Genomic DNA, 12,552 nt, shown 5'->3' with positions numbered 1-12,552 from the left:
GACGAATCCTCCCCCGGAGCGAGGCTTGGGGAAAATGTTTTCAAAACAACCCGCGTTTCTCTCTTCGGCTGGGTGTAGTTAAAGAGACAGGACCACACATTTTTCTCTCTTGGGCATATAAGCCAACGATAGGGGATAAAGGATTATCATAACATCAATCCAAGACACCTGCCTGGTTGGGAGCTCAACAGCGCCCCTGCTGGTTGTGACCGTGACTACACCAAACGGGAAAGTGCATGGCAGCCCAGGGACATCTGCCACCTGGTTTCTGGTTTTTGTTCGTTATTGCTACTGTTGTTGCTTGTTCACTTCATTATAGATACTAGTAAAGAACTGTGATTCCTTTTCCCATATCTTTGCCTGAAAGCCCTTGATTCCAAAGTTATAATATTTTGGAGGGAAGGGGGTTCACATTCTCTATTCTAAGGGAGGTTCCCACCTTTCTTAGCAGACACCTGTCTTTCAAACTGAGAAAACATGATACAGGGTTTACAATCTGAGTGTAATCTGGAATATGCCTTTTCCAAAACCCCACAGCATCTAGGGAAACCCTGTGTTTCCTTGCTGGTTGGTGGGGACATAGCTGCTATTTTGTAGAACACATCCATTGGAATCTGACAACGTCCATCTTGCCATTTTACTCTTAAAACCTTAATTGCCTGGGCTTGTCCCTTGACCATACTTTGCTTTATGGCAATAACAGCCTTCAGGAGGATATGGATTATCTTCTCTGCTTTCTCCAAAACTTCCTCTGCTGTGCTGCCCCATACATTGGGGCATTGATGTCATCAATGTATTGCAAGTGTTCTGGAGCCTCACCCTTCTCCAGTGCTGTCTGGATCAGTTCATGACAAATCATGGGGCTCTGTTTCCAGCCCTGGGGGCAGGCGGTTCTGGGTGTACTGGACGCCTCTCCAGGTGAAAGCAAACTGTACTGTGGCCTGCACTCTGCTGCTAAAGAAACAGAGAAAAATGCATTAGCAATGTCGAAGGTGGCACCACTTTGCTGCCTTGGACTCCATTTTGTACTGAAGTTCCAGCACATCCGGCATGGCAGCACTCAGTGGTGGTGTGACTTTGTTAAGGCTGCGATAGTCCACTGTCAGTCTCCACTCTCCATTTGACTTATGCACAGGCCATATAGGACTATGAAAGGGTGAGGGAGTCTTGCTGACCACTCCCTGGCTCTCCAGTTCACAAATCATTTATATGGATGGCGATCACGAAGTCCCAGTTAGTGCAGTATTGCCGATGGTGCACTGTTGTGGTAGCAATCAGTACCTGTTGTTCTTTGAGACTCAGCAGTCCCGCAGCAGAAGGGTTGTCTGAGAGACCAGGCAAGGTATTCAGCTGTCTAATTTCCTTTGTCTCCACAGCAGCTATCCCAAAAGCCCAACCATACAGTTTTGGGTCCTTGAAATACCATCTCCTGAGGTAATCTATGCCAAGGCTGCGTGGGGCCTCTGGGCCAGTCACAATGGGGTGTTTTTGCCGCTCATTCCCAGTCAGGCTCATTTCAGCTTCCAGTACAGTCAGATGTTGGAATCCCCCTGTCACCCCAGAAATAGAGATGGATTCTGCCCCTACATATCTTGATGGCATCAGGGTACATTGTGCACAGCTATCAACTAAAGCCTTATACTCTTGTGGGTCTGATGTGCCAGGCCATGGGATCCACACAGTCCAATACATCCGATTGTACCTTTCCTCCACCTGAGGCAGGGCCCCACTAGTTCTGGTCATAGTACTCATTGCTCACTTTTTGTAAATATGAACTGGAGGTCCCTTCAAGGGGATCAGAAGTTACATCAGCCCTTCTATTGTCTGGGGACTTGCCCCCTGGAAACTGGAGCAGCATTTGTCCTTGAGAGGTTTCCTGTGGTGTTTGTTTTCCTTTTCAATCACATCCCTGTGCTGCTAGGGCAGAAGTGGGTTTTCCATCCCACTTCATGTCCTCTCCATGGTCACGCAGGTAAAACTGCAGGGTACCTCATGGTGTGGACTCTCTCACTTGAGCAGGGAGGCACTTGTTCCTAATAGCTGAGATACTGGTCTGTAGTGGCAGGGCATGGGACATTTCCTCTTTTACTTGCTTGAGGTCCTCTTTAAATTTCTGGTGGTCCCTGGACAGTCTTTCCACAGCCAAGACGCAGGTCAGTAGGATGTCCTTCCTATAGCTGGAGTCGGGTAGTCACCTGAAGCACTGTTTTCCTTCTTTCATTGACATCAATGCCAATGAGTTGGGGTATGGCAATGGCATGCTTTGTGCAAACTTCTGCCACATGGATCGTGTGCATTAGACTTCATCTGGATCTATAGAGGACTGCTTGTTATTTGAATCCTCATAGACTACCTCCAGCACAGCTAATTCTCTCAGGTGCTGGATACCTTTCTGCATGATGTTCCACTTGCCTGGGTACACTGGTAGATCATCCTTGAAAGGATACTTTTGCCTCATGCTTGACAGGAATCACCTTCAGAGGCTGAGAATTTCTGTTCTCTTCCCAATTCCCTTGTCAATGCCCACATACCAGGACAGAGATCCCAGCTTCTTGGCTTCACTACCCTCTAATTTCCAATCGTAGGCCTACTTCCTCTTCACCTCTCACTAAGAAAACTTATTTGGTCTTGGGTTTCTTCTTCTGTATAGGGGCAACTGCTACCAGCATGGGTTGTTCTTGTTCAGCTGAAGTTTGAGTGGCCACTGTGCCTGTTAGTCTGCTTTCCTCCTCCTCCTCCCATTGAGGGTGGTGTCTAGTGTCAAACCTTGTCCAGTAAAGAGTAGCCTGGGCCAAACACATTGCAATAACTTCAAGCCTCTCTAGAACTGCCACAACATTTTCCTTTCAAATATTCTACCACTTTATCAGGATCCTGTAGTTGTTCTGGGGTGAACTTCCAAACCATTGAGGTAGAGAATTTCTCCAAAAATACTGGCCCATTTTCTCCCACATTCCATGCCACTCATTGTTGGAAAACACAGTTTTCCAGCAAAACTTGTGTTAGTTGAGCAGGCCTGAACAAAGCCTCAGCATAGTCAGGCCTCACTAAAAATCCTAACAAACTGTCGTGAGAAGCTAACACCTGAGAACCACAGCTGTGCTTCTAGGCTGTGAGAAGAATATCATGGGAAAGAATAGGGAGTCAAGAGTGTTATGAAGAAAGAATAAGGGAGTCACCAAGAGGATCCCTGAATATGTGAGAACAAACTGCGGATACGTGTGTAGCTATAATTAGAAACAACAGTATATAAGTTTCTCATTTGGTGAAATAAGATGGAGCTTGCTTTATGACTTATATTAAGTCGTGTGTGAGTTCTCTCTCGCCATTCGTCAAATGGTGACCCTCCGATGTGATATAGAGACACAGATAGCAGGACTTAGGACCCTGCTCCGAGAAGCAACGACCACGGACACTGGCAGCAGAGTTTACGACCCTGTTCCAGAAAGCGGCGAGAACAGAGAGGCACCGGAGCAGCGCCGGTGGGCTAAGATCATCACCCCTGCTTGTGGGGAGTGATCCGAAGGCTCAGGCTGATCAAGACCCGCCTACCGTGAGGGCTATAATTCGGTGAGCTGCATTGGCGAAGGAGGAAAATAAAGAGACGCCCCGGCGGTGCGCTCTGACGGCGGCGACCAGGATACTTTAAACCCAGCTGGGCCAAAATGGAGACAGAGGTAGCCCAATGTTTATTGTTGTGCTTTTTAGAAAAGCATGGACTACGTAAAGGCACTTCATCACACTTAGCTGGCCTGATTGTTGTAGGACAAGCCTATGGATTCTTTACAAATCCTGCTACAGTATTCAAAGTAAAGGAGTGGTTAAATTATGGAGCTAGTTTACTTCTAGAGGGTAATAAAACTGCAAAATAGCTTGGCAAACCGTGGAGTAAAGTAATAGCCTGCTTGCAGCAACATGCAGCAGAGCGAGAACTTGCAAAGGTAACAGCAAAGAGAGTGGCAGCCGCAGAGAGTAGAGAAAGACCTAAGAGTTTCCGTCCTGCTTCTAACATGCAAAAAACTTTGGCAGCTGCACAGCCGGGGGAGCCCCCCCGCTGGGGGGGGGGGTGGAATCGTAGCTCTCCCTCGCTGCCACCGCTAGCAGAAGGAGAGCGCTCCGCGCCACTGCCAGAAGTTGAAAACACACAGTTACCAGCTCCCCTCCCCCGTGAAAGGAAAAAGATCGTTGAAGAATGCGAATCTAGCCCTGGGGTGCCTTCGGAGTCTATGCAAACTTCTTGAGCATTAAGTACAATTGAAACAGCTAATAGGCCCGATTGGATGAAAAAACTATTCCTGTGTCAATGTATCATAGAATTTAGCAACTCTACAATGAAAAACATCTTAGCTGCCTTATTTGAAAGTGCCACTGTTGAACTTTGGCCAAAACAACTGAATACAGTACCAGGGAAAGCTCAAGTAACAAAAGCCACGCGGGTACATCAAAAGAGTAGCCAGCAGTCACCCCGTTGTTATCGATGTGGCAGCAAAGAACACATATGAAAAAATTGGTGAAAATAGGAAAAATTTTGGTGTTCCCGCTGCAACAGGGATACTCACAGCACATAAGCTTGTAAAAACAAGAAAAACAGACGGAGAGCGACTGGCTGCAGCTGCGGCCCCTCCCCTTCACCACACGCTGCCTGAATCCTGCACGCAGAGACCTGTAGCGGAAGTTGCGCCAACCACGGTTTCCGGTCAAATGGCACAGAGAGCGGAGGTCGCGGAGGGTGCCCCGGTGGGCGGTGCCACAGGCCATCCACGCCTCCTTCACCGCCCCAACTGTTGCGTCTGTGGTAAGGTCCTAAACTCTACCCCTCCCCAAAGATGAAGAAATGATTGACAGCTTCAGCAGCGAACCAGAACTAACCAACAAACAGACTGATACCGGAATCAGAGGTGTGCGGAGCCGAGCGGAGGCCCCGGGCAGTTCCGCCGCCCTTGCCCCCCTTCACTTTCTCCTGTTCCATTCCCTTCCCAAGGGGTCCTGTTCAAAGCCTTAAAAATCAATCCAATTGAGTTGTTTCTCCTCGTAGTCATGGAGAACTTTCAAGAGTTCTTCCTTTTTGCTCTCTAGCTGCAGATACAGATCTTTGAACATGTTCTCCAGCTGTTCCCCCCAAGACCTCTAATTATTCGCTTTGCCGGGTGAAACACCCATTGCCGAGTGTCAGCTTTTCCCTCCAGCTGCCGCACACAAACAACAGCAGCAGCCTGAAGCTAACCAACAACACAGAACAAAGCTGCACCTTCCGCTCGCTGAAACCAACACTGAGACCGAGACTGCTGCTGACAGTGATGCAGGCAAGCACCAGCTGCATCCCAAGATGCCCTTTTCAAAGCTCCAAAAAGCAATTTGTGAATGTGTTTTCAGAGTACCCTGTAGCAGTGTGTCTGATTGGCACTGCATATCTGCCTTCCCTTATCCCATGTTTAGTTAATAGCTAGAAAGTTCTTTACCCGCAGTGTTATTATTGGTTTTTAAAAGTTCTGTATCTTTCCTCCTTGCACCCCCATTCCCTGAAGCCCTTGTCAATCTGTATCCCCTGCGTCCCAGTTGGCTATCCTCTCAAAACCCCTCCCATCTTTCCATCCCTCTTAACCCGATGTTCACTTCTGTTCGGGGCTCTTGGCCCTGCGGAATCTCACCGCCTCCTGCCCCCTTGTTCCGTCCCGGTCCCATTTGCCTTCTCCTCCCCATCATCCCTACCAATAAACCCTGGATTCCAAAGGCTGAGAGACTGCATTTCCTTTATTCGCCAAGGCTCCTATTATCCTGTCTTCGAGAAGCCAGCCCTAGCACAGGTTCGGGTCCCGCAGGTCCCGGCTCCACCTCGCCCACGGCAGCGTGGTAAGCACACAGGGGAAACCTCTTTTGTGGGGTTTTGAGGTTCCCCTGCCTCCCCAGAGCGAGAAAACCTCAGTACCCTGTTATTTAGTACAAACAAGTTATAGTTTGTACTTGTTTCCAGCTCTTCACAAATGAAAAAGCATTGTAACAATATAATTATCCTGATAAGTAATAACACCTTGATTGCTAAAGCCTTGAACAAAAGCTGAATTTTGCTAAAGTGTTGCTTAACACAGTGTTTGTGTGTATGTGTGAATATTGCAGGCCTGCTGAGAGTGTGCTTTTGATTTCTTGAGAGTTTTGATGTGTGGATGAAACCTATGAGTAAAGTTATACTGAACAGTTTAAAATACCTGGTAAGTGTCATTAAAGTTAGATCTAAATAATGCCTTGGTATGTTTACCTAAGACAAAAGCTAAGCAAGATTGAAATAATAAGAATATGGCAAATTGCATAAAATTTTAAATTCTGTTAAGTTTTAAATTCTGTTAGAGTTAAGTTTTGTTAAAGTAATATTAAGTTTAAGTAATGTTAAGTTTAAAATTCTGTTAATATTAAATTCTGTTAAGTAATGTTAAAATTAAATTCCATTAATGTTCAATCCTGTTATGTTTAAAGCCAAATGAATTCAAGTTAAATTCTATTAAAGTAAGTCTAAGCAAAGTTTAAGCAATGTTAAAATTAAGTAAATTTAACTTTTATTAAATATACATTATTTAAGTCAAGTCTAAGCGATATTAATTTTAAATACCATTGTGGTTAAGTCCAATAATAGTTAAGTCTCTTCAGTGTTAATCAATTTACTATTTGTTAGTTTTAAATCAAATTTGTTAAAATTAAGCTTTATTAATTTTCAATAATATCAATTTTAAGTTTTAAATTTGTTAGTTTATATTATTATTCACAAAGGCCTTTGCAGTTTTATTTACAGTTTTATATAATAAATGCAGTTTTAGTTACAGTTAAATGATAATGTCCACTGTTTTCAAATATTTCACCTCACCTTATATAGTTATCTGCAAAAATAGTACCATTTTAAGACTCTTTATTGATATTGGTGGAAGCTTGTTTATAAGATGTTCTAAGAAAACCCTCCTGCTTAGAACCTGGGCTCTGGCCAAGCCTCGGTCCTAACTAGCTGGGAAATATGCCATGAGTCCCAAGTGTTTCTGCACCAAAATGTGATCAAGTAATTTTGACTTGCCAAATTGAGCTTATAAAAGCTAAACCTTCTTCCAGGTAAACTTGGAGTCCTTACCCGGGAAAAGTTCTCCAAGCTTTGCCTGTGAAGTGAATGTTTTCAGCAATGGCAGTTCCTGAATCGTGACAACATAACTAAATAACTAGTGATGTTTCCTTAAGTAAATTTATAATAATTGTAGTAATAAAAATTACTTATAGCAAAGCAAATTAATCTGATAACAGACAACGTCTGTTCTCACAAATAAAACGGGGGAATTTGTTGGAAAACACAGTTTTCCAGCAAAACTTGTGTTAGTTGAGCAGGCCTGAACAAAGCCTCAGCATAGTCAGGCCTCACTAAAAATCCTAGCAAGCTGTCGTGAGAAGCTAACACCTGAGAACCACAGCTGTGCTTCTGGGCTGTGAGAAGAATGTCATGGGAAAGAATAGGGAGTCAAGAGTGTTATGAGAAAGAATAAGGGAGTCACCAAGAGGATCCCTGAATATGTGAGAACTGCAGATACGTGTGTAGCTATAATTAGAAACATCTGTAACAGTATATAAGTTTCTCATTTGGTGAAATAAAATGGAGCTTGCTTAATGACTTATATTAAGTCGTGTGTGAGTTCTCTCTCGCCGTTCGTACACTCATGACTGTCCACCCTTGGCACAGATCTCTGACTTTCCTAGAAATCCCTTTTGTAACTCTAAACATGGTGTTGACTGTACTGAGGAGACCTGGCAGACTTAGCAACAAGAACATGCTTTCCTTAATATCCAAACAGAATTCAAAATTCTCAAAAGCTGTTGCAACAGGCCTGAAGGAGGAAAAGGGTGAAAAGCTGGGGAAAATCATCCTCCCTTTTTCTCTCTACACATTGGGTATGATTATTAATGAATTTCCAGAGGTAGTGCCTGAGGCCAGGGCAGGAGAGCAACACTGAATATACATACCAAATGACCCTCATTGCCCTTGATGTTATCATGTCATAAGCTGATATCACACAGTACAGCAACAAAGCAATCCTGATTCCTTTCCCTGCTCTGAAAAAGATAATCATGAGGAGCCACATGTTGCATACACAGGAGTATACACAGGGTTAGGTACCACAACCACATGAAGAGACCAAACAACATTGTGACCATTGGCTCTGTACGTAATACAACAAATGCTTAGATCCAGTTTGGTTCCAACACACTCTGGGCAGATTTGTTGCATCTCAACCCTTTGAGCCCCATATTGGGCACCAAATAAGGCTGTCATGGTTTAGGGATGGTGTTCCCCAATTTAGTGTTCCCACTGAAATACTCCAAACCAGCACCACTCACTCACTCCCTCCTCTCTCTCCCCATATGGCAGGCTGGAGAGGAGAATTGGATGCACAAAAGGTAAAGATCATGAGTTAAGAACAATGTATTACAAACAGCAATGAAGTAAGAAACAAACAGTAACAACAACAATATTAATAACAGAGTGTACAAGATAGGCGAACGATTCACATGCTAGTGCTCACCATATGGAACCCGGCGCTACCCTGACCATTCACTCTGGCACTGGCCTGACTGGAAGGGACCCATCCCCCTCCACTGCTGGCGTATGGCATGAGGTGGTATAGAATGACCTCAGGGTCCTGGCCATGCTTGTCCTGGCTACTGCAAAAATTAACGCTGTCCTGGCTGGAACCAGGAGAGGACATCATGCTCTCATCATACCGTGACCAGCCACATGTTCCCCATAAGCACTTTGAGACTCTCTGCAGATATGAGATATATTATTTATCCTACATTTGTGCTATGAAGAGTGGAATATGAAGCCAATTATTGCACACGATGATGCAGTATAAGTCAGTGTATTGGGTCTGGTGGTAGGGATGGAAATGCTGGGGCAAGAGAAGAAAGTAAGTTTGAAGAGTCCTTCATAACCCACCGTCCTTGATTTTTGGATAACACCCTGCTGCTCTCTGGCCATTGCTCCTGGACTTTGTTTTGGGTTTCTTAGCATCACTCAGACAAATGGGAGAAGACACAAGAGTTACTTGGAATGGGAAGAGAGATGCATGGTGGGTTTAGAGCTCCCTCCAGCTCTGTTAAATCTGAGACTAATGCGGACCACAATTTTTCTCCTCCTGCTGTATAATTGCTTTGGAAAGAAATCAATCAGGAAAAAAATCCAGGCAAGGTACAGGCAATAGGCAGATATGCGTGCTGCCCAAAGGCTTTGCAGGGATTAGTGGAGAAGGAGCAGGTGCAGGGAGAGATGCTGAGTTTGATACTCACCCAGAGCAGTGAGAGAAGCAAAACCAACCAGTGACTTTCCAGAATTATCTTTGGTTATGCTAAGTATTAATTTTCATCATTTTATTTTGCTTCTTATTTCCTGCTTGCTGTGTTGCCCAAAAGCCAACTTAAAGTACAGGCAGCCAGGCACAGCATCCAAGGGATATCACAAACAAATGAAACAAGAGCTTAATATGCCCCACAGATAGCATGGGTATGTGAGGGAATGGCCAAATGGAAACACATTAAATTAAGGATAGAAATTAATGGTTTCAACTCTGCATGTCCTGTCTTCAGAGAGGCAGAAATATGGAGGCCCATGTGACACCCTCCCCAGAAATCAAACTGTGGCACTACAGTAAAACATGCTTCCCCCAGCAAATCGCAGGCAGTTGAGGACAGTCCTGTTTCCCCATCATCCACCATTGTCATAGAATCACTTAGGCTGGAAAAGACCTCCAAGATAATCAAGTTCAACTGTTAAGCTCATGGACCAGTTAGCAGAGCCACTACTTTTTTCTCCCCCCGTTTTATTGTCACTGATGGTTTTGGAGTAAGCAGTCAACCAATGCTACATATGCCAATAAACAAGTCACCCAGAATAATTGGCAAATACACAAATTATTTCAGTCTGTGTTGCAATCAGAAACCAAGACCGAGCCCTTTGGACAGGCTATGCAACCAATAGCCTATTCAGGGAACATGACTTGATATCTCTGGTGCTGAAATAGACCCTCCACTGTAAGACCCTCTGAGCTCACTTCATGACGTGGGGATGCTGCCACAAGCAACCCACTCATTTCACAGATAGGCCCTGGAGTGAGATACTGTAATTACCTGTACAGCTCATGAAATGGGAATGAAGAGCAACTTGACAATGCCCTCAGTGCCATGTTATCTATGGTAACCACTAATGATGTGCACAGGCAAAATTGCAGGTATGTTTCTGTTCCCTCATCAACTGAGCTCAGCTCCTCTCCAAATGCATGCTAAGACCAGGAAGGGTGATGCTGCAGGTATCTAACCAATTAATTTTATCTCATTACCTGCAACATGTTGAGGAGCAGACTCCGGAATTTGGTTCCTTCCACCATGAAGAGGGCCATTTTGTCACAGAGCTTGGCTGCTGTGGAAGCAAAGCTGCGGTCCGTCACTGCTTTCTGGTAGATGGTCTTTACTATCTCCCCCAGCATTTCCTCAGAGTTGGTAGAGTTCTGGGCCTCTTCCATGAATGTGGTGAGCTTAGAGTCAACTTCACTGCTGTTGTTCCTCATGCTATTGAGAATTTCAATTAATTTGTCCATTTTATTCTTTTCAGGATTGGTGGTTTCCACCGTGACTTCGTCCTGGTCCGTGAAAAGGGAAAGACAAGGCATCTGTTACACAGGGAAAAAATAGACATATCAGCCCTTGTCCTTCCACAAACAGAAAAGGGGGAAGGGGATTGGAGAAACATATAAACAGACATAGAAAAAACAAAGCATATTTTAGCAACACAATGGTATAATCTCAGCATTGAAAACCACAAGTGAATGAATCCTGCCCCAGAAATGCTCTTTGTCCATTTCACACCGCACTCAATCCCAAAGTCTTCCCCCTCAGCTCAGGGAGAAGATTTCCTCAAAGGTCCTGAGCCAGGATGTCAAAGTCCGACTACCCCGACTGCCTTTGGCATCTTGGACTGGTTTCTATGTATGTCTGCAACATGGTGATAATGGATTCTTTATTTTTGGTCTCTATTTTGAAAGTGCACCAATGTTTGTAAAATGCTCAGATAACAATCCTACAAAAATGTCTACTTTTTAATATATTCATGAGGGGAAGAGGAGGGGCAGACACTGACCTCTTATCTGTGGTGACCAGTGACAGGACCCAAGGGAATGGCCTGAAGTTGTGTCAGGGGAGGTTTAGGCTGGATATTAGAAAAAGGTTCTTCACCCAGAGCACTGGAAGAGGCTCCCCAGGAAAGTGGTCACTGCACCAAACCTGACAGAGTTCAAAGAAGCATTTGGACAATACTCTCAGGCACATGGTGTGACTCTTGGGGCTGTCCTGTGCAGGGCCAGGATTTGGACTCAATGATCCTTGTGGGTACCTTCCAAGTCAGCATATTCTGTGATTCTGTGATATGTTTAATAATTTAAATTGAGATTAAAGATGTCACATGATCCCAGCATTTGAAAAACTCTTACAACATGCTCTATAATAAAAAACTTGCAACAATTTTTTGGACAACCCCAATGCCAAACAGCAGTTGGAGTTATCCAAAACTTCTGTCAGGAGGCCAGTTGTGTTGACAATACCCACCCACCCATGATTAGATGTTTATATGATGTGCGTCTTATAAGACTATAAATTCACAGGGAGAGCATTAAAATGAATACTCTGACAGTCTCTACTATACTCCTATTGCTTTAAAAAACATAAAAATAACTAACAAAATCTCTTCCTCCCCCTCATGCCACATACATAAATAGTAAATGCTCATGCATTCAAAGGTATACATTTCCAACATGCACTCCCATGGAGTTGTATATGTTCAAGTTATTTTTGCTACTTATTTTGGAAATCTCATTGGAGATACCCTTACAGATACATTTTCTAGTCTGACAAAAGAATCTCAAGAGAAAGAATCTGAGTTTCACAGGGGCAAATGGAGATATCATCTCCAAATTCTTCAGAAATCTGATGCTGAATATTGTTTAAAAAAAGTATTTCTCCTCTGTCACTTGCATACAATAGTTTTGTTATTGTTAGGTTGTTGGAAGGAAGTGGGAAAGATAAGGTCATTTCAATTCATTGCTGAGATAAATGGATATCAGCATTGAAGTAGCTGACTACAGCTATTCAGCACTCAAAAGTCAAAGCTTGGGATTTAGCTTTGTAATTGTAGAGAGACAAATTTCCTTTTTTAGACCTCTTTGCAAAGTCAATGAACTCAGCAGACTGGAACGGAGTCAGTTGGAAGGTGCACCCACATTGTAGCTCACATGTGAACCAGCTTTCCCCAAGGGTGTGCAGGAAAAGAGGTCCCAGTCTTTGAAGAACTCAAGCTGATAGCAACCTCAGTCAAGAAGATAAGAGACTTCATTGTGTCAATAAAAGGCCTCCTGAAGAAGCATATGAAGACACTTTGACAGAAGTGTTGACACTGGGAGATTAAGATACATTGATGAAAAGGTTTCTTGAGCCCACCCCACCCTTTGTATGGAAAATGGCCAACAGCCAGACTCTTGGAAAAAG

General features: G+C 44.1%; 1 protein-coding gene and 1 long non-coding RNA gene across 4 annotated transcripts in view; one reads left to right on the top strand and one right to left on the bottom strand.

The window, feature by feature from the left end:
* The window catches only part of LOC146425329 (uncharacterized), a 440,420-nt gene that overhangs the window by 157,103 nt on the left and 270,765 nt on the right, over positions 1 to 12,552 (top strand). The window lies entirely within an intron of this gene.
* The window catches only part of LOC146425331 (CBP80/20-dependent translation initiation factor-like), a 365,952-nt gene that overhangs the window by 128,512 nt on the left and 224,888 nt on the right, over positions 1 to 12,552 (bottom strand). For 2 of the 3 annotated variants that reach the window (XM_085041609.1, XM_085041611.1), the window contains one exon: positions 10,356 to 10,685. In XM_085041609.1, coding sequence (XP_084897735.1) covers positions 10,356 to 10,685 — 330 coding nt within the window. The remainder of the gene's footprint in view (positions 1 to 10,355; positions 10,686 to 12,552) is intronic. The other variant, XM_085041610.1, reaches the window with a different exon arrangement.

Source organism: Lichenostomus cassidix, chromosome W (assembly GCF_008360975.1).
Source record: "Lichenostomus cassidix isolate B80296 chromosome W, HeHo_3.0, whole genome shotgun sequence".
NCBI classification, from domain to species: domain Eukaryota; kingdom Metazoa; phylum Chordata; class Aves; order Passeriformes; family Meliphagidae; genus Lichenostomus; species Lichenostomus cassidix.
This window is presented reverse-complemented; position numbering and strand designations above follow the sequence as displayed.